Consider the following 25,254-nt stretch of genomic DNA (forward strand, 5'->3'; position numbering starts at 1 on the left):
AGAAAAGAAAAAAGAAAAGGAAGGAAGGAAAGAAAGAAAAAGAATGAAAGAAAGAAAGAAAGAAAAGAAAGAAAGAAAGAAAGAAAGAAAGAGAAAGAAAGAAAGAAAGAAAGAAAGAAAGAAAGAAAGAAAGAAAGAAAGAAAGAAAGAAAGAAAGAAAAAAGAAAGAGAAAGAAAGAGAGAAAGGGAAAGAGAGAGAAAAAGTTGATCAGGTGGTCCTCACTGAGAAGGCGGCATGGATCAAGGACTTGAGGAGGTAGTGAGGGAGCCATGAGGACATCGGGGAAAGAGTGGTCCAGGCAGAGGACACAGCCCCAGCCTCTAGAGGACGGAGGGTGAGGGGATGAGGCCGGGCACGTTCGCGCACAGCAAGGAGGCAGCAGCAGTTAGAGCGCAGGGAGGAAGAGGCAGGGAGGAGGTGGGGCAGGAAGAGAGGAGACAGGCCAGAAGGCCTTGCAGGGACCCAGGTGGCAGATGATGGGGGCTCCTCGAACATGCCAGGCCCTTTGTCAGCACACCCCACGTAGGGGTATCGGTCTGTAAGCCTGTGTATGAATTCCAGTTGCCCCATGTGGCTGCATGACCTTACAAAGTCTCCTCTCTTCCCGAGGGTCCTGTCCTCTCTATAAATAACACGGTTGTGGTGAGGAAGAATAGGAATCAAAACAGTGGCCACCTGTAGGAAAGAGCTATCGCATGCCTCCTGGGAGCTAGGCTCTTGGGACCCAAAAGAGCAGAGCTGGCCCTCCAGGCACTCACTGCCTCGGGAGAGGGGCCTTCGAGTGAATAAGGACTGGCTCCTTATCATCCACTCTGACAGCACCCAGCGGGGGCACAGGAGGGGTGCTCGGTTCTCCCAGGGGGCACTGCCATGAGGAAGGCTTCTTAGAGGAGGCGGCCCTGGAGGCTGGGGCTCACTAGGAACACCAGGGAAACGGCAGGGGCAAAGGGCAGGAGGAGGGGGAGAGGAGGCCTGGGCGGGCACCGTGGGTGGATGTGGGGCAAGGGGGGAGAGGTGGGGAAATGGCAGAGGGCACGGGCTCCAATCCACAAACAGTGAGCCCCAAGGACCAGATTCCCAGCAGGGCAGGTGAACGACGTGCCTGCCGTTTAAGAGCGCACCCTGGCAGCCGGGAGAACAGGTGAGAGGCACTGCGGCCAGGTGAGCGACGATGGTGGCCTCGGTGGTAGCCGAAGGAATGGATGGAACAAACGGATTGGAAGACTCAAGAAGCAGAATGGACGGTACCTGCTGGTTGCCTTGCTGTGGGGGGAACAGGGGCTCTAAGGGTTTGCGGCGAAGGGTGAAGCGTCCACCGTGGCTGTGGGGGATACACAGAGGTTCCAGGGGGGGAACACGTCACAGGCAAGGAGCAAGCGTCCTCCCCTCAGTTCCACAGTATCCCTCAAGGCTCGAGAGAAATGGGCCAAATGAACCTGGGACTTAGGGGACCTATGAATGAGCTCACAGGCCCCCCAGCGACCTTGCCAGGTGGGGCTGTAGCATGGACGCAGCATGTGTTCTGTGCTTGGACCCAATCCAACTCCTGGCCAGCTCTAGCCATGCAGCTAGAGGCCATGCACTTAACCTCTCTACCATGAATTTCTTCATATGTGACCTTCATTAACTTTTTGTGACAATTTCCCCCAGTCCATCAGACCCTGTCCAAACCTGGGCTAGAACACAGTGAACGACTGTTTACTGAGCAATTACTGCACAGTCCTGGACAGTGCCTGGTACAAAGCCAAGCACAACAGGGAAGAGTGTGGGGGTGGAGTGGCACGCAAGCATTTAAGGGAAGTTGCTTTCCTCCAAAGCAGGCCTTAGCGGACACTCAGCCCTGAGCCGTTCCTCCTGCACACAGGTTCTTAGCACAGCCCAAGGCTCAGAGCGGCCAGGCCAGAAGTATCTCTTCTCAGACACCAGGCAGCCCCGGGCTAGAATGGGCAGTCCAGCGTGCCGAGCGTCAGTGGGGAACACCTGGAGCAGCCAAGTGCACCCTGACATAGAGAGCGAGAGGCACCTGAAGTCCTTCAACGTGGAAGAGCTCACCAACATCCTCGATGGAGGTGCCCAGAACACTGCACTCCGGAGGAAAGTCGGTAAGAGGAGGCTGGGGAACGGAGTGTCTGCTTTGTGCACAGAGCACACACTCTTCTTGGAAGAAGAGTCCCTCAGTAGCAGTCCCACCTTCAACTAACAAACTCTGCTCTCAAAATTCCACTATTAGAGATTCATTCCTCTGGACCACGAAGGCATTTTTAACATGTCAATATTCCCTGAGCCAACCTGAGGGATAGAAGAGTCCTAGGCAGCAGAAGACCTGGATGCTAGTCCTTATTCTTCCACTGCATAGCTCTGTAACCTTGGGCAAGTCACCTTCCCACCTCTGGACCCCATTCACTGCATCTGTAAAATGACAGTAATGTTTGACTTCCTTTCCACATCCATGAGGCAAGTGGATGGGAAGATTTGTAGGTACCAGGAACCTCACCCAGGACTCTAAGCCCTCTGTTCTCTTTCCCTGACAGAAAGCATCATCTACAGTGTCCCAGAGCTTAGCCTGAAGGATAATTATTTCATGACCCAGAACGAGCGTTACGAAGCCGCTGTTAAGAAGAAATTCCACATCCAGAAGTTAGCACAGCGCCTGGGCTGGTCCGAAGGCGGTCAAGAATTACATTACGCTGGCAGGTGCTCACTCCCAGGGTAGCCCCACCAGAGAGGAATTCACCTGGGATCCCCCAGAAAACCCAGCCCAAGAGCTATTTTTCCCAACAAAGGCACTACTTATTGGGAAACCAAGATATCAGGTGCCCTTTCCCTCCTGTACCCCGCCAGCTTGAGGGTACCTGGCCCCTTATCTCCAATGGGCCATTCAACCACTGTGTCTCTCCCCCACAGAAGCGTTTCTGGAGATCTGGCTTTAGGGACACAATTTGTCTTCCAGAAAGCCCTCAAGAGCCTGGGCTCAGAGGAGCAGATCGCCAAGTGGGGCCCACTCTGCAACAAGTTACAGATCATTGTGACATACGCGCAGACAGAACTGGGGCACGGTGAGCCGGGGCTGCCGCGGGCAGTACAGGTTATGCTCTGCACAGTTCCAGAGGGCCCGGGGACAGCTTACTAGTCATAGATTTATGTATTTAATATGAAGATGTTACAGCAGGTAGCAGTTAAAGGTTTTGAGGAGGGGGTGATTTTTTCTAATTTACACGACCATATTGTATAAGCTAGTTGTGGGGCAAATCGTTCCTTCTGGAAATGTCAGCCACCATTCCTTACCACGGGCTGGCCACGTGTCCCCCGAAGAGCCCACCCGTGAAAGGAGAGAAATGCCTGTGAATACAGCTGGGAGCTACCCCCATTCCATACTGGGCTGATGCCTGGGAGCTCCAGGCCAACCTAGACATGGCTGCCCCGGTGACGTTCCCACCCTGGCCCAATGTCTAACTCCCCTCCTTGATTCTCAGGGACACATCTTCAGGGCCTGGAAACTGAAGCTACCTACGATGCTGCCACCCAGGAGTTTGTGGTGCACAGCCCCACGATAACTGCCACCAAGTGGTGGCCTGGGGACCGTGAGTATCCTTTCATCCCCAGCCCCACCTGCCCCCAAGGAGAACAAAGCTGGACATCAGGATAGCACTGACTTTGAGGTCCAACAGACCTCAGACTGATTCCCTGTTCTAGGCTGGTGACCTCGGGCAAGTCAATTCATCTCCCTGAGCTCCAGGTTCTTACACAGTAATATAGGTGAGATATGAAGAACTTCACCAGTGAGTGGCTGAGGTGCCCCTGAGGGAACTTTGAAATAGCTAGGAAAACTGACTCAGACTTTGGGGGATGAGGTCAAGGCCTCTCTCACATGCACACTGCCCCCACCTCCACCACACACACTTGGCCTAGTCCCAGGCACTCCCCACAACCCCCATTCCTCTCATCTCCCAGGTTAATGATTAAGCTTGCCACCAGCCAGCACTCAGGGTACACAGACAGTCGAGGTTAAACACATCCCTCCCTTCCCTTGCTCCAGACACTCAGGAAGGCTCAGGCCCACCCCCAGCGCCAATCAGGCCACTGATACCACACCACCCCCTGTGGCCACCAGGTGAAGGGAACACCCACCGCGCTTCCCAGAGCCTCAGTGATTTGCCAAGCCCCGAGGAGCGGGGTTCCACCAGGGCCCTCTTCCTCCGATTTGAGGATACATCTCTGAGGACACATCTGTGGCACCTGGAGACAGATTAGGTGACCACGTACATGGACAAAAATACAACAAATGTGAGGAGTCCAACTAAAGCAGAAAGAGAGAGACAGAGAGGGATAGAGATTCAGAGAAGGAGAAAGACGTGGAGAGACAGGCCAGAGAAGTAAGAGAACAACGCTTGGGGCTGGGGGTGGTGTGGGGGTGGGGAGGCATTAATAGGTTTTTGAGGACAGGAAAAAGAAAAAAAAAAGGCTTGTTAATTCCACAGTGCCTTTTGCAAGTCACTGCTAGATTTGTTTGGCTCTTTGGGGGCAGTTCCCCCTCTTTGTGATCAGTGACTTTTTGAGGTCTCAAAGGTGCCCATCTGCGGGGGTGGGGGCAGCAATGTGCACATCTACCTGTGACTTGGGACCCGAGTTCTGACCACAGATCCTGACAGACATACCTCACCACTAAGATGTGAAACTCCTGTCTCCTTGATTCCCAAGAAAACGACTCAAGAGCACACGCTTCAGTCAGAAGTCTGTAGCAGAAACAAGTTTTAAAAGATGCCAAGCTTTCCTCGATTGCGCCATTTGGAGTGTTTTCATTAAAATCCATGGCCTTTGTCAAGCTTTGCCTTTGGAAGAAAGAGCAGCCAGAGGGCATGCAGGGCTTTGGTCCCCTCAAGATCTCCATCAGCCTCCTTGAGCCTTCCCTAGCCCATGGGCAACCTGCCTGTGTGTCACAGGGTGGTTCCTATGTAACCCTGACATTTAGACAGAATCCCCTGTACCTCCAGCCACCAAGTCTCCATAAGTCCCTCCAACGCAGTGCATTCTAGAGCCAGACACACAGTAAAGCCCCCCGGGTGGTTCCAGCCATTTCCAAAGACGGGTCAAGGCCTTGTGCATCAAGCGGCGTCCTGACCAAGCACCCCTCGGCTGCCCCCACCGCCACTGCCTGGCCCCGCCAAACCAGGGCAGTCCTCAAGCTTCCGAGCACGCTGTTCCCTCAGCTTCGCACACCTTGTCCTCCGTGTCTCTCCTAGAAAACACCCTTTGCTCCTCCAGAAAACACTCCAGGCTCCTCGTGTGTCCTCCCCGACCACACCCCCTGAGGTAGATCAAACAAAGCCCCATTCCAGCCTCGTGGAGGGTCCTGCCCTTCCCCACACCACCACACCAGTCCTCCTCACAGACGGTGCCCACACCCCAGGTCCTGATGGGGAATGTTAGCCTGCCTGCCCCGTACCTCAGGGGTCACGTTGGGCTTTTCACCTCTCTGCCTCCAGTGGGACACTCAGCCACCCACGCCCTGGTCCAGGCCCAGCTGATCTGCTCAGGGACGCGCCAGGGCATGCATGCCTTTATTGTGCCCATCCGGAGCCTCGAGGACCACAGCCCACTGCCAGGTAAGCTCATGCTGCTTCCTCCTGGACCCCTGCCAGGAGACCCCACCAGGCCTCCTTGTCCTGGGGCCCCAGAGGTCCATGGGAGAAACTGGGCCATATCTCCCCTTGGGTAGGGAGGAGTCCAGTTGCACAGACCTGGCACTAACTGGCTAGGTGACTGTGAGCAAGGTTCAGCACCTGATCTCAGCGTGGTCACCTGCAAACAGGTGTAATGACCCCAATGTCACAGGCCACTGGGAGGCTCAGATGAACTGGACTGTGGGTGTGTGGTACCCGACATACAAGCAGTCAATTGATGGACGTTCCTACCTCTATCTCTTCCTAGGAATCACTGTTGGAGACATTGGGCCCAAGATGGACTTTGACCACTCAGATAATGGCTTCCTGCAACTGGACCATGTGCGGATCCCCAGGGAGAACATGCTGAATCGCTTTGCCCAGGTGAGGCTCCCGGGGAGGCTGCAAGCCTGCCCTGCCTGGAGAGAGGACAGAGGCACCCAGTAGGCTGCTGCTGCCTCTCTACAGAGCTGAGTTTGGGGCACCCCTCCCAGAGAGGCTCTGGTGTCCCACGGACCTGAGTAAAACCCCAGCTTAGGAGCTGTGTGATTTTGGGCAAGTCACTTGGCCTCTCTGAACCTCAGAGTCCTCATGGATAAATGCTCACCTCATGGGGTGGCAGAGCAGTCATGGGGTGGGGTGGCCAGGCAGTGTGAGGGAGAGGAACGGGCTGAGGAGGATGCACACGTTTACTTGCAGTGCAGCCTGAACACAGCCAATCACTGAACAGACACCAGCCGAGTGCTGGAGGACGTTCCGGAGGTCCCCATTTTGCCAGGCATTACCATAGAAATGTGGGGAGCGGTGGACTGTGGGGAGGTCCGGGGTGTCCCAGGAGAGGAGCTGTGAACCAAGGCACTTGGGCAGTGGCTATTTAGCAACAAGCACAGGAGTGTTTCAGTTTTAACAATCAACGGCCGTACCCACACATTCTGGCTGGCGGCTGGCTGTGTCTGCCCAGGGAGAGCAGTTTGAGGACTGTGGTGCCTGCAGGACATGGAGGACCACAGTTATGGGTGTGGGGAAGGCTGGGGAGCCCTGGCTCAGACCCACTGCCGGTCCTTGGTCTACCAGGTCTTGCCAGATGGCACCTACACCAAGCTTGGAGCAGCAAAGAGCAACTACCTCGGCATGGTGGTGGTGCGGGTGGACATACTGCGAGACGAGGCCACACCGCTGCTGCAGAAGGCCTGCGTCATTGCCATCCGCTACTCGGTCATACGCCGCCAATCCCAGCTCCGGCCCAGGCAAGGGGCGCCGGGAAGAGCCACTGCAGCCCAGGCCACCTCGATCCCACAATGCCTGCCCCCTGACACCCACCCACTGCCGGAGCTCGGTGCTGGGAGCACACGTTAGCCCACCCTGCACGCATATTCCCCCGGCCCTGGCCCTTCCAGTCTGTGGGGTCTCTATCTGGCTCTCTCTAATCCTCGCTGACCAGCTGGCCCGAGCTACGTCTGTCAGTGTCTGGCCCCATCGGACTCTGTGTGATCTTGGGTCTCTGGCCCTGTACCACCAGATCCGACTCAGTTTGTCCAACCGGGTCCGGTAGGCTGTGGCTGGCTGAGTGTATCTGCATTGGTTGGGCGACAAGCTATAGGTGAATGTGGCTCCCGAGGTTGTTCTGTCAGGTGTGAATGATTGTATCTGGAAAACCCCAGCTGTCACATCAGACCGTATTTGGCTGAAGTTGGTTCTGTCTGGTTGTGACTGTCACCCGACCATGGTACGTCCGCGTCTGCATCCACGTTGTATGTGGTTGTGTCTAATAGTCCGTCTACTCCATGGCACCAAAGGGCCGACTGTACCCTCTGCTTTAATGTGAGTATGTGTACACACGCATGTGCGTGTGCACGCACACACACACACATCAGATTCAGCAAACAAAAATACAGGACTGCCAGTTACATTTCAATTTTAGGCAAACAAATGATTTTTCAGGATAAATATGTCCCAAATGGACACACACCCAGGATGCAGCAAACTGGAGTCTCGGCACAGGGGGCCGCAGTGGGAGCACAGGGAGAGAGGGTGGGGCTGGGCACCGCATAACTCACAGAACTCACAGGGCAGAGACGAGCTTCAGCCTGGCAGTTCTGGCCCCAACTCTACTAAGTGCCCCTGGGCAAGTCCTTTGCCCTCTCTGGGCCTATTTTCTTACTTGTAAAGGTAAGAGGGAGATCACCAGGACTGGAACTTGAGAACGTCTAAAAGTCTGGTAGTGTTTCACACTGTGGGCTCAAGGATCCAGAGTTATCTAATGCAAAGCGGACTGAGGGTCGAACACCAGGCAGGCCTGGTGCCACCCTCAGCTCAGCCACTTGCTAGCTGTGGGAGCTTCGACTAGCCACCCCACCTCAGCTTCCTCATCTACTAAAGGCGCGTGACAAAAACGCTCTTCCAGGTGGGTGTTAGGGCGGAAACTCAGTGAAGTATGCCAAGCCCTCAGCCCAGGGTCCTTTACTGGCAAACACAAAGCACTCTCAGCTGGCCTGGCTTCAGAATCCTGGGCTGAGGGAGTCCCCTCTGGGGGACAGGGGAGCTGGGGAGAAGGTATTGCCAATGATGTGCTGTAGGAGCTGTTTTCTGGGTTCCATAAATGTCCAAAGGATGGTTATAATAGTACGTGTCCAGTGGAGGTGCTGCTGGCCCAGAGCAGATACACCAGGTTTCTCCCCATAAGCCATGGGAGGCTTCTCACATGCACAGTCTATTTCAATCCACAAGTAGTTACTGCAGGCCCCTAATGCTGCACAGAGTCTCAAGCACTGAGGACACAGCAACAGACAAGGCAGATGCAATGCCTACCTCCAGATGCCATCCAACCCAAGGGCACAGCCTCAGAGTTATCAATTAGGTTCCGCCTATTTCCCAGCACACAGCACAGGTACCTGCACAGTGAAAGGTCAATGCTCAAATATGCAGGGCTTCAGGGCCACAACCGCTCCCCCAAAATCCTTGAGACCAGATGTGTTGGAGTTCAGAACTTTCCAGATTTTTAGCAGGTTAATACGGTGCATATACTGTAGTTTTGTAAACCTCCACAAGGGGCAGCACCTGTAAGCAAACGTGTCACTATTTCTGCCGTGAAATGTGTGAATATTCATGTTAGATGGAATTTTAAGATTATTACTAGCCTCATGTCAGTCTAGGTCAAGTTTTGCAGTGAGTTATTAAAAACTGTCAGTTTTTAAGGCTTTTATGGCATTGGGGATATGGGAAGGTGGATGTGGCAGGTAGCAATCTTCTAAATCTTCTGCTTTTCTTCCCCTCAGTGACCCAGAGGCAAAAGTCCTGGACTACCAGACACAGCAGCAGAAACTCCTTCCTCCACTGGCCATGGCCTATGCATTCCACTTCGTGGCAGAAAGCCTCTCAGAATTTTTACGTCGCTCCTACAGTTCCATTTTGGACAGAGACTTCAGGCTCCTGCCTGAGGTACCTGCTTTCTCTGGGGGGCGGGAGCTGGGAGGGTGGCTGAAATTGTGCTCCCACTGGGAAGCAGCCCCAGTCCTGATCGCGTGGGCTCTTTCCACTTTCCCCTTCTGCAGACTTCCAACATGCCAGGGCCCCCCAGGTGAAATGTACCTCGACATATAAATCCACCCACATCTGGCCCCCAGGAAGCTCCAAACATGTTAGGGGAAATAATCACAGTGTATAGAACACAGGCGCACCATCCCTGGTGTCTCTCTGAAACCCAGAAAGCTCTGAAAACCAAAGTCATTGAGAACTCATTTGGTGGCACAGTTTGACCCGAATTAACCTGATTTATCCCACTGAGTGTGAACACATTTTGCAGCAGAAATATTAATACACTGGATCACCATGGCTACCCTGGACTCCTCCAGGGGTATTATATATAATCTACTCAAATGCCCTGCTTTACCTTTTTTTTAAATATATAAATTTATTTTTTTTATTTACATTTTTTTGGCTGCGTTGGGTCTTTGTTGCTTCGCATGGGCTTTCTCTAGTTGTGGCGAGCTGGGGCTACTCTTTGTTGCAGTAAGCGGGCTTCTCGTTGCGGTGGCTTCTCTTGCTGCGGAGCATGGACTCCAGGTGTGCGGGCTTCAGTAGCTGCAGCATGTGGGCTCTAGAGTGCTGGCTTGGTAGTTGTGGCGCACAGGCCTAGCTGCTCCAAGGCATGTGGGATCTTCCTGGCCCAAGGATCAAGTGAACCCATGTCCCCTTCATTGGCAGGCGGATTCTTAACCACTGCACCACCAGGGAAGTCCCCCTGCTTTACCTTTCTAAAATTCAAAAAAAATTCTGATTCCAAAACACATCTGGCCCCAAGGTTCTCAGATAAAGGACTGTGGACTTAACATATACACTAAGATTCAGTTTGTCCACCCCCCCGTGCTTTATAACCATTGCTTCAGTAATCATTCCAACTGTACAGCAGGCACCATTTGTAAACCCATTTTACAGATGAGGAAAGTGAAGCACAGAGAGGTTAAGGGACACAACCCTTCCTCCCAAGGACTTGAAAGTCTGAAAGATGGGCAAGGATTTTCAAGGACCAAAAACTCAAGCCAGGTCTGCTGCCTGGCAGCCCCTCCTACAACCCAGAACAGTGGGTTGATGGTGGACCTGCATCCTCACAGGCAAGCTCTCCAAAACCTCTGCTTGCCAGCAAAGTCCACAGCTCCTGGATAGTGGTGAGAATGATCCCAGAAGCACTCTCTTCCCGAGATCCTGGCCTAGACAGTTTTCCTTTGTTCTTATTGCCCCTACAGCGACATTGCCTCTTACGTATGACCTTGGGTGAGTCACATAATCTGAGGCTCAGTCTTCTCATTCATAAATTTGTGAGCTGAGGAAACAGTTCTTATCTCACAGAGCTGCGCTCAGCATACAGTGGACGTTCCGTGAATGGTGAGCATGGTTGTAACTGAAGGGCCCCTTATGCCACTTGACCCCCTTCCTGTTCCTGCAGCTTCACGCACTGAGCGCAGGTATGAAGGCCATGGTGTCGGACCTCTGCACCCAGGGGACGGAGCTGTGCCGCAGGGCCTGCGGTGGACACGGCTACTCGAAGCTGAGCGGCCTGCCCTCCCTGGTCAACAGAGTGACAGCCTCCTGCACCTATGAGGGTGAGAACACGGTACTCTACCTGCAGACGGCCAGGTAAGGCCCAGGCCTCTGCCCAGGCCCCAGGGACCCCACCAAGCTTCTGCCTGGGTTGAAGCATCATCTGATGCCCACAGAGGGAGCAGACTTTTGGAGACTGTCCAACTCCCACATTATGTCTCCAATCCATCCACTTCTCCCCAGATTCGTGCAGCTCCCAGCCAGGCTGTCATCCCCTCTCACAGGGACGACAGCATCAGTCTCCTCACTGGTCTGCCGCTTTCACCCTGCCCCGCTTCGGTTCCTCCTCCATCGGCAGCCAGGGGGATCTTTTCAAAACCTAAAGAAGATCACATCTTTCCCTTGCTTGAAATTCTTCAATGGCTTCCCGCAGCTCACAGGAAAATGCCACAGTCCACACTGTGGCCTGCAAGGACCTTATGGCCTGGCCCCTGCCTCCCCTCCACCCTCTCACAACCTCCTTCTCTGCTCACTTCTGCCAGCCACATCTTTCTTCTTCAGGGCCTGCACTCACTTCCCTCCCCCTAATCCTCTCCACCCCCAGGTTCCTGTTGCACAGCTGGCTCTTCCTCATCCTTCAGGTCTCAGCTGAAATGACACCTCCTTCAGATGCCCTCCCTGTGTCTATTTTCATGTGATGGGGAGCTCCTTGAGGGCAGGCAGTGCACCTGCCTTGTTCACTGCAGCATCCCCAGGTTCAGCACAGGGTCTGCACCAGGAGGCTCCAACCTGAAAGGCAGGGAGGGATGGCTGATTCCACCTCCCCACGGCAAGCGGTATCTTTTTCTCTCTCTTATGTCTGTGGGTCTCGTGGCTGACAAAGTGGCTATACAGGGAAAATACTTCCCCAGGCCGGGAGAAAGAACTTACTGGCAAATCCACTATGTAACATTTCTTTAAAAATTTTTAAATATACAACATTGGTTTTTTTTTCAAATTACAAAAGGAATACAAAATCGTCTATTGGATACTCTATGCCCTGCACCGTGCCAAGCACTCTGCAAATATTATCTCATTCAGTTTTCACAAACCCCCTATCAGGTGACTATCACCCTCATTGAGAGATGGAGGCATTGAGGCTGAGGGAAGTGAAGTAATAGTGTCACATAGGCCTCAGTGGAGCTGCACAGGAATCCAGGGTTGTCTGACCCAGAGCCTCTAACCACTGGATCATCACAAGGAAGAAGCTAAGAGTCACCTGTAATTCTCCCATGCATGTTCACAATCTTACATCTATCCTTTTATTAGCTAAGAAAATTTAATTTCCGCAGTCACTGTACAATTCATCATAAATCCCCAAATCACAAGATCCTAACCAAGAGAAAAGATTGTTTGTTCAGATATCGAAAGGGTTTATGTTCAGGATCTGAGAATGTCTGCACTCCGCAGCTCCAGCCCTGTTTCACTGTGAAAGAAACTACAGCCTCAGTATGCACTTTGGCTTTGGAGTGAAGAGTATCCATCAGTAGGGACCTGAGAAAGAACGTGGGTGGCCCTGGTTCTCTCACGGGGAGCATAAGAGTGCATGACGCTGGGAGAGGGGTGCTGGGCTGTCCCACAGGGCTCCTCACCCTCTCACCTGCAGGTTTCTGGTGAAGAGCTACCTGCAGGCTCAGGAGTCCCCAGGCTCCACATCGCAGAGGCCTCTCCCTCAGTCTGTTGCATACCTGACTGCACCTGCCCTGGCCAGGTGCCCAGCCCAAAGCGCAGCTGACTTCCTCCAGCCACAGCTCTACACCACTGCCTGGGCACATGTGGCAGTGAGGTGAGTCAAGCTGAGAAATCAGCCGTCCCACCTGGGGGCAGGCTCCCTCCCACTCAGGCCTTTGGGATTGGCTGAGTGGACATTCTTGGACACGCTTCCAAAAACCACCCCCTTCCCCAACCTCCTCAGTCCTCTCAGCTCCTGCCGCCAGGGGCAGAGAAAAGAAAATTCGCACCTATCAGCCATGGACCACTATCCTTCCCATCCTTCCCATCAAGACAGTAGGGAGACATCACCTATCTAGCCAGGAGAAGGAATTTTTAAAATCTTTAGGTTCTTACTGTGGTTTGCAATACAAAGAATATATTCATATAAAAATACTACACATGTATCAGTATGTAAATACTAATTAATAAAGCAATACAGTCATCCCTCTGTATCTGCAGGGGACTGGTTCCAGGACAAGGTTCCTGCACAAGTCCCTTCTATAAAATGGGATATTTGCAGATTTGCAATATTATGCAGAGGTATGTGCATATAACCTATGCACATCCTCCCATTTACTTTACATCATCTCTAGATTACTTATAATACCAACTAAAATGTAAATATTGTGTAAACAGGTGTAAATACAATGTAAATGATATGTAAACAGTTACCACTGTGCTGCAAATTCTAGTTTGGTTTTTGAAACTTTCTGGAATTTTTTTCCCCAAATATTTTTGATTCTTGGTTGAATTTGAAGATGTGGAAACTGTGGATACAGAGGGACAACTGTACTCACTGTATGAAATATCCACAATCTAAAAATAATTTTCAAAAATATGACTATAATGAGGAATAGAATATGTTTATTTCCAGGGTCTAGAAGGCTCCAGGGAACACACACAAGATGGACTCCTCCATTCTGTCATTCATCAAATACTGTCCAACATTATATGTCAGGAATGTCCAAACATGACAGGGGCTGGGAATAAAGAGAGGTCATGGCCAAACACGGACACCATCATGGAAAAGATGGAGAGATTTAGCTACCTGGAAAGGAAACTTTCTGAGCCCCTCCGCAACTAAAACAGCAAAAACAACCTGGAAACAATAGCTTCAGTATATAATAAGAGGTCTCATAACCCAACTTGTGGTCCCAGAGATGGTTAATAATTATCTTAAGATCACAAACTGGGGACATTCATTTATTTTTTCCACAAATATTTAGTAATAGGTACCTGATCTGCCAGGCACTGTTCCAGGCACTAGTGATCTACTGGTAAACCAGCCTGATAAGAAGCCTCATAGAACTACCATTTCAGTCGGAGTAGCGGGACAGGCAAAATAAGGCTGCTCAGGGTAATTAAAATGCCATCACAGTTGGCTTTTAATTTCCACGGATGCAGAACCTGTGGATAAGGAAGGCGACGATACTACACTGTGTCACACAGGGACTTGAGTAGCTCCATGTCAGTATCTGTGGGGGTCCTGGAACCAATCCCCCCAGAGATACTAGGGGACGGCCGTATATTGCTTTTTGCTTAGAACTCAATGTGACATGTGCTTATCTATCTCATGACAAAGCAGAACAAGCATTGCTTAATAAACTGTTTTCCATACAAATTCCAAGGGTCATGGTGGATGGGCAGGGAATAGAAAATAAAAGAATGAAGGTTAACTAAATGGCAAATGACCAGTTTTGTGGTTTGGAGAACAAGGGTTGGTTTTCTTTTCTCCTCTTCTCTTTTCTTTTCTGGTCCCTTAGGTAGGGAGCAGACTGGGTGACTGACAGACTTCACTAGCCTTTAGAGGAAAACCACTCTCCTTGGTCAGCCATAGGAAGTCAGTCAACTGAATGGCCTGAAAACACTGGTATCAGGATGGAGTCTGCATTAGAAAGAAGGGATGGCGCCTGGCCCAGGGCCAAGAGGTTTTACAGCTGGGAGGTTAAAAACAACTCCACTCCTTACTAGCAGCATGACTCTGCCCCAGTTAACTAACCTCTCTAGGACTCAATGTTCCCCACTGCAATTGGGAATGCCTACCCTTAAAAAGGTTAAAGAGATAACATATATCAAATATTTAGGTTTGTAACACAAATAAATGGTCAATAAACGGGAATTATTTGTACTTCTGTGGGACCCCAGGCAGCCTGGGACCAAATGTCATCAATCTCTTCCCCACTCAGTTAAGAAACAGAACCTTTTTTCTTTGGCCTTTAGGCTCATAAAGGACTCAGTGCATCATTTACACACTCTGATGCAATCCGGGGCTGACAGGCATGAGGCATGGAACCAGACCACTGTCATACATCTCCAGGCTGCCAAGGTGAGCTGCCCATCAACTAAACCTGAAAGGGACCCGTTTTGTTCCCCCAGCAGGCTGTCCTGCTGAGAAAATCTGAACTCTGCTATTATTCCCCAGCCCTGCTCAGTGGCTGCCCTCATTTCACTTTCAAGGCTTTAGTCCAGGGTATTTTAATTAAAGGACTTAACTCCAAAGCAATCTCGCTGGCAGCTCTTAGGGAAAAAAATGTAATGAGGCAGTGTTATTGGATTTGCTTCAGGTTGTTCAAATATTTCCTCCCAGACAGAGAAGCAGGTCAAGTCTCTCCTTAGCCCCACAGGCAGTCCTTAGGTGTCTGATTCCATTTCCACTGTGCTTTATGTTTGCACATAATTCAGTCAGTCAGCAAATATTTGAGCACCCACTCAATACCAGGCATCAGGCTGGGGACTGGGGGCTCAACAGTGCCCACACATGGCTACGATCAGGAAAGCCCAGTAACGGGGAGATACAGGCTGCCTCAAGCTCCCAGAGCAGGTGCACGTCTATCCACCTGGAGGAGTAACAAAGCCTTCTTAGAAGTGGCATATAGGCCAAGACTGCAAGGATGAGCTGAAACTAGCCAGGCAAAGGGTGGAGGCCGTGGCTTTGGAGAAGAAGGTTTTCCAGCAAAGGGATCAAGAGGTGCAAAAGGAGGGGGCAAGAAAAGGCATGGTGCTTGGAAAGAAATGCCCATCCCTCCAAGGAGAACCTAAAGGAAGAAGACAAAGGATAGGATAGGATGGAGGGGAGGAGGAAGGAGGAAAGACAGGAAAGGCCTGGCACCTACAGCACTCCTGTGAGAAGTTTGGGTTTTGTTTTCATGGCAGTGGGAATCCTTTGCAGGGTTTCTGTCAGAGGAGTGAAGCCATCAGTTTCATTCTAGAAGAAGCATATAGGCTGCAGGCAGAGGGATGGACTGGAGGCTAGAGGCCAGTACAGAGCAGGCGGCAGCATTCTGGGCAAGGCTGAGGGCGGCCCAGACCATGACCCTGCTGGTGGGCATGGAGAGAAGTGGGCAGGTGCAGAGAGATGGAGGGTAAGGAAGGAAAGGACAGGCTTCGAGAGCAGTGGGGTGGGAAGGAGGTAAGAGCGACTCCTGAGCTCTGGTTTAGGCAGCTGGGACTCTGCTCCTACCTACAGCTGGAAAACCAAGCTGATCACTTCTATCCTCTGGCAGCAGGCCCAGAAAATAGCAGCCTAAGAACAGGAGAGCCCAGAAGTGTTCTGCAGCAGCCCTCGGGGGCAGGGCTGGTCAGGCAGGCTAGGCATGAGCGCCACCTGGTGACCTGCCACCTCCATCACATCAACTGGTGCTGGTATTTAACTGTGCCACCTTCCATTCTGCCCTGTCCAGCAGAGGCACTCCCGGCTGTGTTAAATGTCCTATCAACACAGAAAAAGGGAAGCACAGGCTGTGCTCTCACCAGACACCAAAGAAAGGAACCACACCTGCCCATTATTCACCTGCTTTCCAAATCTAGGTCCTGCCTTCAAATGCACCAGACACTGCTTGCCAGGGCTACCTCATGTTAAATGACCCTGAGAGGGAGAGCAGCATAATCTCAGTGTTAAGGCGGAGGGGCTTCCTGGGAAGGCGGTGCCCAAGCTGAGCCTCTAAAGTCACAATGGGCAGGGAAATCTGTGCTTTCTGAGCTGTGTGCTCTGGGAGGCCATCTCCTCTACAGAAACCTCAAGTACCCAACTGGGTCTCATCTGGAAACCAGAAATGTGCAGGCAGAGCGACGGCAACACGGGGCGGGGGAGTGGCCGAGGGATGGACAAGCAGCAGCAAACCCTGGCCTAAATTCTGGTCCCGGCCCGTATAATCTCGCTTCAGCCTCTGGTGGCTCTGGAGATGCAGGGCAGCTCCTTACCGCGAGGCAGACCGCCCTGATCTGGATCTCACTGCTACCACTTACCAGCCAGTGCTTGGGCAAGGAACTTAATCTCTCCATGCCTCAGAGGCCTCATCTGCAAAATGCAGCTACTAACAGTACCTATCTTGTCGGATTATTGTGAAGATTAAATGAGTCAATACATGTGCAACTTAAAGAGCCACCTAGAGTGTAAATGCTATACATCCCATCCCTACCCCCAAATTAGGGAGGAGGCACGACTGAAACTGACACACACACACACACACACACACACACACACACACACACAATAAACAAAGTTCACTGTGTTCAGAGCATGATGCCAAGGTTTGGCTCAGCCTTTTCCCGAAGGAAGAGGCCACATGCTCTCTCTGGTCCTCCTGCTTTGTGAGGCAGAGGCCTGGGCCCTCAGGCAGCTCTTCACCACTCCACTCTTCAACCCAGGGGCCAGAGAATTTAAGGATGTGGCTCTCAGGTTAGAAAAGGGAAACAGGGCCTAAGTGAAAAAAAGTGAGGGTTTCCAGCTTTGCCAAACGGAGTCCAGTTTGAACACCAAGGACTGCTTGACCCAGCAGGGGCAGCAGAGCACACCTGCTTCTTTTCTACATCCAAATGCTGCAAACCCAGCATGGCTGTGAGCACCCCACGTCCAGGGGGCAACGTGGTACTGTTAGCGCCCGCGTGAGGCCTCTCTGGGAAAGGCAGATCCACTCCAAGCGAGACACCTCATCAGATCACTGGCCCGTTGAAGACTTTGGTGGCCCCTTGCCTCCCACAGAATAAAATCCCAACCATGTCATTCACAGCCCTTCACTGACCTGGGTCCCAACTGCCCGTCCAACCCTAACTTCCACAGTTCCCCATCATCACCTCATCTTATCCCATTCAATTGCTGCAGCCTCCTCAAAGCTCAGCCCTGTGCCCGTGCAGCTCCCCACTGCCTAGAACGACCTTCCCCTATTCCTTGTCCCCTGGGGGAACTCCTTCAATCCCTCAAAATCCTCTAAGTCTTGCTACTTCAAGTCACTACCAGCAGGAAGGGCATTACTGGGAAGCTATTTCAAAAGCTGCATTACATGCACACACATAAAAATTTGAGAAGACCTACTTTATATGCTCTCCTTCCCTCTCCTTCCGTAGAGCCCGTATATCCTACCGGATAAAAATAATGTGCATTTGTCTTAGGGAGAAGAGCTTAATAACCAGTAGGGCAATCAGAAAGGACTTCAGACCTAAGGGAAGCAGTGTCCCGAAAGCCTCCTGCTGGGTCGGGCGGGCATTTATCCTTTAGCTGCTGGGCTGTGTGGAGGAGGGGGCATCCCTGGAAAGGAGCCTGGCTGGCAGAGGGGGTTCTCACCAGTTGAGGGCAGCAGTCACTTACCAACCAGCATCAAAGTATTATTCTAACCACCGAGAAAGCCAGACTGTTGCACGTGGGCTGCACAGCTTACCTCAAGGGGTTTATCGTCTAGCTGGGATAAATTTTGTGTGTATCTTGAACCTCTACTCTCTCACTTCAAGGAACACACAGACACATATACACACACACACACACACACACACACACTGCCTTGAGCATGGCAGACAATAAACAGCTGTTTTCCTGAGAAAAGCAACGCTGTCCTCCACTGTCCCCAGGTCAGCCTCCTATACTCTTGTATTCTTTTTCTCTACTTTCAAATCTACTTGCAACTGTCCCAAGGAAACGAGGGCCGAGTTCCAGAGCCCACCAGCCCCCGGCATGCGCGTGCACACCCACCCACACACCATCAGAAAGGCTCAGTTAGACGCAGTGAGCCAGCCTGCTGGGAAACACATGGCCACAGCAAGCTTCTTCCAGCAGTCCTGCCAAGCTTCTGGGATGACTTGTCCAGGCAGAAATCAGAGGCTAACGCATCTTTGTGTTTTTGTAGGCGCACCTCTACTATGTCACTGTGAAGATTTTTACAGAAGCTCTGGAGAAACTGGAAAATCAACCAGCGATTCAGCAGGTGCTCCAACGCCTCTGTGACCTCTATGCTTTACACAGCATCATGACTAACATGGGCGACTTTCTCCATGATGGCTTCCTGTCCGGTGCCCAAATAGACATGGCAAGAAAAGCCTACCTGGACCTGCTCCTCCTCATCCGGTGAGTGGCTGCCCTTCACCCTAAACCCTCTATTCAGTTCAAACTCTGAAACCTTCAGCTCTAAAACCTTGCTAAATGGAGGGCTGGCAAAAGCAGGAACAGCCCTGGACAGGTTTACATTCTGGTATCATTACACCAACATAAAGCATTATGGATTAATGAAGGAAAAAAATGGGGGGGAAAATCACAACTAAAAATGCTTAAGAATAAATTATCTAGCTACCTCAACTGAACTCTTCAACACTGTCCAGAAATGACAGAATCTATCAAACATGAATAAAATAAAGCACACTATGCATTAATAATGTGTATCAATAATATTAATGAGTCTTGGTCTTAGCTAACACTTAGGGAACACTTACGTGTGCCAGGCACTATGCCAAACGCTTTTATACACATCACCTCATTTAATCCTGAGAGCCTTCTGAAGTGGATGCTGTTAATCTCCCCATTTCACAGGGGAGGAAATTCAGGCGTAGGGCCCAAGGTCACAGTTACCCAGAGGAGGGTCTGGGCACGATCTAGGACCTGTCTGCCTCCAGAGCCTGTGCTCTTAAACTGTATGTTAAAGTGAAGGTTGGGCTATTGTTTATTTCAAATATGTGCTTATCTTTGTTGAATATGCTTACTTGACTAAACTCACTAATACTCCCTCTCAGCTTCAAGAGCACATTTTAAAATCTATTCATATACTGATTTGTAAAATGATAATGTACTTTTTATATACAGCATAATGCAGTGCAGTTTAGAGTCATGGCATATTAATGCAATACTTTTCATCCTGTCACTTTATACACAATCTAAATGATCACTTTAAATACATATAAAAACCAAAGCCCCAACATGACGAGGGTACTGGAAGAAACAGAAATTAATACTAATTAGTAACCACTGTCAAAAAGATGGAAAATGAGCTAACTTGAGAACACAACCTTTTCCGAAAAAAATATGATGCTTGTTGTGTGTAGTGGGGGCTGGGTGGGGCATGGCACGTGTGTATGACTCTTCCCCTAGAGTCTCCAATAGTGCACATTATCAACAAGACTAAGAACAAAAACAAGGGGGAATTTCCTGGTGGTCCAGTGGTTAGGACCCTGCACTTCCACTGCAAGGGGCACGGGTTCGATCCCTGGTCAGGGAACTGAGATCCCGCATCCCACGCAGCTCAGCCAGTAAATAAACCAAGATTTGAATTTGTTTTTAAATAAGATATTCATGAAGGAGGTTTAAAAAAAAAAAACTAGACCAAGTTCTTTTTATTTCTAACAATATGCAACATGTTACATATGACTCCAAATAAGCACCTAGCAAATAAGCATCTAATAGTTGGTGGTCAGTAAATGTCTGTTCAATTAAATCTTCAAAAATTATCAAAACTACATTTGATATAATTATGCCCCAGGTATTAAACTTTTACTAATATAGAGAATCCAGTGGTGGGAACCATTAATAGCATAATTAAGTACTGCACAGTTCAAGCCCAAGTGTAACTAACTTTCTGAAACGCTTGGCATTTAAAAGCACATGAAGAGATAGATAGTCAGTGGGAAGTTGCTGTATATATAACAAAGGGAGTCCAACTCGAGGATGGAAGATGCCTTAGAGGACTGGGGCGGGGAGGGTGGGGGGGGGGACTTGAGGAGGGGGGGAGTCAAGGAAGGGAGGGAATACGGGGATATGTGTATAAAAACAGTTGATTGAACTTGGTGTACCCCAAAAAAAATAATTTAAAAAAATAAATAAGTAAAAAAATAAAAGCACATGAAGACAGTAATGTTCTATCCCTGATTGTCAGTGATAATGAGACACAAAAGATCACCTTAATACCTATAAGGATGATTTTTTTTAACCTACAACAGCATGCTAAGTGCTTCCCCTGGCCCCAGAGACCTACAATTCAAGACAAGAAAGACAGCACTGACACAAGCAGACAACTTATGCATGCATCAAACCCACAAACTGATTTACTCACATTATGGTTCCTAAGTAACCTTCCTAGTACTGCAGGGTAATTGGGTACGTAACAGACTCCATGCTTTTAACAGTTCTATCTCATGACCCCATGCCTCGATTATTCAGTGTCAGCCTGAGATTTCTAGGATGACGAAGGATGGCACACTCTTCTAAGTGACATAAGAACAGCTCTCTGTATCATGGTAATTAACTGACCAAAAAACAGTTTTCAGTTGTTTAAGTGGTCATAAAAATCTCAGGTGGGAGACTTCCAGGCAAAGATGGCAGGTTGAACATATGCATTTACTTTTGTTCCCTCCTGAAACCCTACTAAAACATCAGCAAGTTGATTTAAAAATTTTTAAAGGCATAAATCCACAAAGAAAGAGAACAGTAGAGGAAACATGAAATTTGGTGAGTAGATGGACAAACAGTGACTTAGCAGACCTGAATAAACTGAATAATAAACCAGGAGTAGGAAAAGCCAAGAAGCAATCAAGTACCACCAAGGAACCTCAAGAACTTTATCACCATGTACCTCTGGCAATGGGGGTGAAGGTAAAACTGACAGGATGGGCTGAAAGTCTATTTCAGAAGGAGCTGAATCCCCAGTTCCCCTCCTCCTCTCTCAGTAGTTTTAAGACTTTCCCTGACCGCACCCTGGCAGAAGGGTAAACAGAGGGTCTATAGACTTGGGGACACCACACATAGTTGAGGATGGGGAACATCAGGCTACCCTACAGAAAACAGGGGCTTGAATAATTGTTTATAGGCCAAAGCTGACAGCCCTCTCCCCCAGCCCTCTTTTCCCACTGGTTCCCAGCAAATTGGCAGCCAGGCTAGTGTCCTGCAGGAAAATAACATGATCCTTCTCTAGAGAATCTGACCAGCCCAAAGGAGAGAGAAAGTAAAGATACTGACACCGAGGTCCCCCAATGGTCCGCCCAGTTCATCCCATAGGGAGCCCCACACAAACAAGCACACCCAGACTTCTAATCAGCTAGTTAATGCCCAACTCTTACCTATGATCAGACACTTAGGGCTCACCAGACACCTAAGGAAAGCCCCTGGTGTAAAAGAGAAGAAGCAAGAACAAGGCAACTCAAAGGATACAAGAGAATCTTCATGGAGAAGAACACTTTTTTGAAAGATCAGTAATATCCTCAAAGAGTTAAGAGGAGATATGGCAACCACAAAACAAAAAATGTCATTTCTTAAAAAGTAATATTCAAAGAACAAAAAGAAAGAGCTCTACGAAATTAATGATAGTGAAAATGAAAAGCTGAACTGAAGGACTGGAAGACAAAGCTGCAGAAATCTCAGAGAAAGAAAGCAAAAAGGCAAGAATACAAAGCTAGGAAGAAGATAAAAATAGTAAGAGGACTGATCCTGACTGTCCATCATCTGAAGAACACGTCTAGAGAGAGAAGACAGGAAAAACAGAAGGGAGCAAATCCTTAATAAAATAATTCAAGAAAACACTCCTCAAATGAAGGATACGTGTTTCAGACTGAAAACGCCACAGACTAGAGGAGAGGAGACACACACACACACACACAAAAGAAGTCAAACATACAGTGTGCAAAGTGGTAACAAACACTACAAAGAAAAGGATAGCAGGGGGACTTCCCTGGTGGCACAGTGGTTAAGACTCCACATTCCCAATGCAGGGGGCCCTGTTTGATCCCTGGTCAGGGAACTAGATCTCACATGCATGCCACAACTAAGAGTTCGTATGTCACAAACAAGGAGACAGCAAGCTGCAATTAAGGAGCCCACCGGCCGCAACTAAGGAGCAAACATGCCTCAAATAAGGGGACTGCCTGCTGTGCAACCAGATAAATAAATAAATAAAATTCAAAAAAAAAAAAAGAAAAAAGAAAAGGAAAAGGATAGCCGGGAAGGGGGATCAGAAATGCTGGGGGCGGGGGTGGAGGACTGTAGTTTTAAATAGGTCAGAGAAGGCCTCTTGGGGAGGGTGATGTCTGAGGAAAGATCTGAAGGTGGGGAGGTGAGAGGAGCCGTATGGTTGGTTGGGAAAAGTGCATTCCGCAAAGGAGAAGTACAAATGCTGGCAGCCAGAGCATGCTTGGCACGTCCATTCAGAGTACAGAGAAGAAGCCTCAGCAGCTGGAGTGGTGTGACTGAGGTGGAGAATGAGAGCAGAGGTCAGAGAGCTAGGGGTGCGCTGGGAAGGACAACGGAGGGGGTGTAGGTCATTGCAAAGACTTAAGACTTTGGCTTTCACTTTGTGTGAGAACAGGAGGGTTCTCAGCATAGGACAGACACAATCTGAGGTGTATTTCTAAAGGATCATTCCAGCTGCCGTATTAAGAACTGAGTGGGGAGGGGGACAAGAGTGAAAAGCAGGGAGCCCAGTCAGGAAGCTGCTACAATAATCCAGGTGAGAGATGTTGGTGGACTGGACCAGGGTGACAGCACTGGAGGTGGTGGGAATTGGTCGAAGTTGGGATTTTTTTTTTAAGACAGAACCAGATGTGCTGACAGATTAGGTATGGAATGTAAGAGACAGAGAGGAGTTCAGGTTTGGGGCCAGAACAGAGTTGCCATTCACTATAAATAGGGAAGACTACAGAAGGACCAGGTTTGGGCAGGATGGACAGAAGGTCTAGAAGGTCAGGAGTCTGGTTTTGAATCCATCAAGTTTGAAGAGCCTACTAGAAACCAAGTAAGATGCGAGTAAGCCGGTGAGACTGGAGAGAGAAATTCGGAAGTCACCAGCATACGGCTGGTATTTAAAGCCATGAGAAGGATGATATCACAAGGGGTGAGTGTATGAAGAGAAGAGGCCCAAGTACGGAGTCTTGGGACCCTCCAAAGATGAGGAGGAGGTGACCCTGACAAGAGCTGTTTCGGTGAAATAGCGGGAGTGAAAACCTGAATGGATCTAGTTGAGGAGAGGAGGTAGAGAGGAACTGGAAAGAGCAAGCATAAACAAGCATAACCCTTTCAAGGAGTCTTGTCACAAAAGGGAGCCAAGATATGAGTCAGATGATGGAGAGAGAAATAGAGTCAAACGACTGTTTTTAGGTGGGAGAAATGACAGCCTGTTTATATACTGAAGGAAATGATTCGGGAGAGGGGGGATTTTGATGTTGTAGGGGAAAGGCAGGAGAACTTCTGGAACACTGCTCTACTAGGCAAGAGGGGAAGGCATCTAGTAGACATGGAGGGACTGAGCTGGGAACCTGGACAGTTTACCTGTACTAAGAAAACCCTGTATGTTTAAATGCATGGATGGGACCTTGAGGAAGTCTTCTTACCACTTCTGTCAGTGAAATAGGACTCAAAGTCATCTAGGTTAAGAGAAATGAGACTTCCCTGGTAGTGCAGTGGTTAAGAATCCACCTGTCAATGCAGGGGACACGGGTTCGAGCCCTGGTCCGGGAAGATTCCACATGCCACAGAGCAACTAAGCCCGTGTGCCACAACTACTGAGCCTATGCTCCACAGCCCGAGAACCACAACTACTGAGCCCATGTGCCGCAACTACTAAAGACCACGCGCCTACAGCCCATGTTCCACAACAAGAGAAGCCACCGCAATGAGAAGCCCACACACTGCAACGAAGAGTAGCCCCCACTGGCTGCAATTAGAGAAAGCCTGTGCACAGCAACAAGGACCCAATGCAGCAAAAACAAATAAACAAATAAAATTTTTGAGAGAGAGAGAGAGAGAGATGGAGAGGTGAGTAGTGTAGATCTGGGGATCAAAGAAAAGGTGGGAAATAATCATCTAAGAGAACAAACGAGTAAATGAAGCAGAACAATGTTATATGATGGCCAGGGAGCAATAAGGGGCCACTTGAGTCCTTATTACAACAGTCAGCATTGGTTTTTCCAGTCATATATTGTTGCAAAAATGTGGGGCAAAGTTGGTGGAAAACTGGAGATAATGAGGGATGCGGTTTTGCTAAACAAGTATGATAAAGCAAGAAAAATCATTGAACATATTTTGAAGGGAGTGAATATAACAGATCATGGAATTTCAGATGGATGAGGAAAGTGGGACCACACAGATGAGGGACTTTATTTTTTTTATTTATTTATTTTTTTAAATTTAATTTAATTTAATTTTATTTTTTTTGGGGGGGGTACATCAGGTTCAATCATCTGTTTTTATACACATATCCCTGTATTCCCTCCCTTCCTTGACTCCCCCGCCTCGAGTCCCCACCACCCTCCCTGCCCCAGTCCTCTAAGGCATCTTCCATCCTCGAGTTGGACTCCCTTTGTTATACAACAACTTCCCACTGACTATTTTACAGTTGGTAGTATATATATGTCTGTGCTACTCTCTCGCTTCGTCTCAGCTTCCCCTTCACCCCCCGCCCCCTCCCATACCTCGAGTTCTCCAGTCCATTCTCTGTATCTGCATCCTTATTCTTGTCACTGAGTTCATCAGTACCATTTTTAGATTCCGTATACGTGAGTTAGCATACAATATTTGTCCTTCTCTTTCTGACTTACTTCACTCTGTATGACAGATTGTAGTTC

The 25,254-nt window shown here is 49.6% G+C and overlaps 1 protein-coding gene across 2 annotated transcripts in view; it reads left to right on the forward strand.

Moving 5' to 3' along the window:
* The first annotated feature begins 1,199 nt into the window (after nucleotides 1-1,199).
* Nucleotides 1,200-25,254, forward strand: part of ACOX2 (acyl-CoA oxidase 2) — a 29,194-nt gene continuing 5,139 nt past the window's right edge. Inside the window, exons 1-13 of one of the 2 annotated variants that reach the window (XM_057704551.1) lie at nucleotides 1,200-1,245; nucleotides 1,921-2,103; nucleotides 2,533-2,695; nucleotides 2,906-3,057; nucleotides 3,475-3,582; nucleotides 5,485-5,604; nucleotides 5,930-6,045; nucleotides 6,736-6,908; nucleotides 8,937-9,099; nucleotides 10,604-10,794; nucleotides 12,344-12,523; nucleotides 14,671-14,776; nucleotides 18,567-18,784. In XM_057704551.1, the coding sequence (XP_057560534.1) occupies nucleotides 1,200-1,245; nucleotides 1,921-2,103; nucleotides 2,533-2,695; nucleotides 2,906-3,057; nucleotides 3,475-3,582; nucleotides 5,485-5,604; nucleotides 5,930-6,045; nucleotides 6,736-6,908; nucleotides 8,937-9,099; nucleotides 10,604-10,794; nucleotides 12,344-12,523; nucleotides 14,671-14,776; nucleotides 18,567-18,784 (1,919 nt within the window). Of the gene's footprint in view, nucleotides 1,246-1,920; nucleotides 2,104-2,532; nucleotides 2,696-2,905; nucleotides 3,058-3,474; nucleotides 3,583-5,484; nucleotides 5,605-5,929; nucleotides 6,046-6,735; nucleotides 6,909-8,936; nucleotides 9,100-10,603; nucleotides 10,795-12,343; nucleotides 12,524-14,670; nucleotides 14,777-18,566; nucleotides 18,785-25,254 lie in introns of those variants that run through there. The other variant, XM_057704552.1, reaches the window with a different exon arrangement.

Source organism: Hippopotamus amphibius, chromosome 13, assembly GCF_030028045.1.
Source record: "Hippopotamus amphibius kiboko isolate mHipAmp2 chromosome 13, mHipAmp2.hap2, whole genome shotgun sequence".
Taxonomy (NCBI): Eukaryota; Metazoa; Chordata; class Mammalia; order Artiodactyla; family Hippopotamidae; genus Hippopotamus; species Hippopotamus amphibius.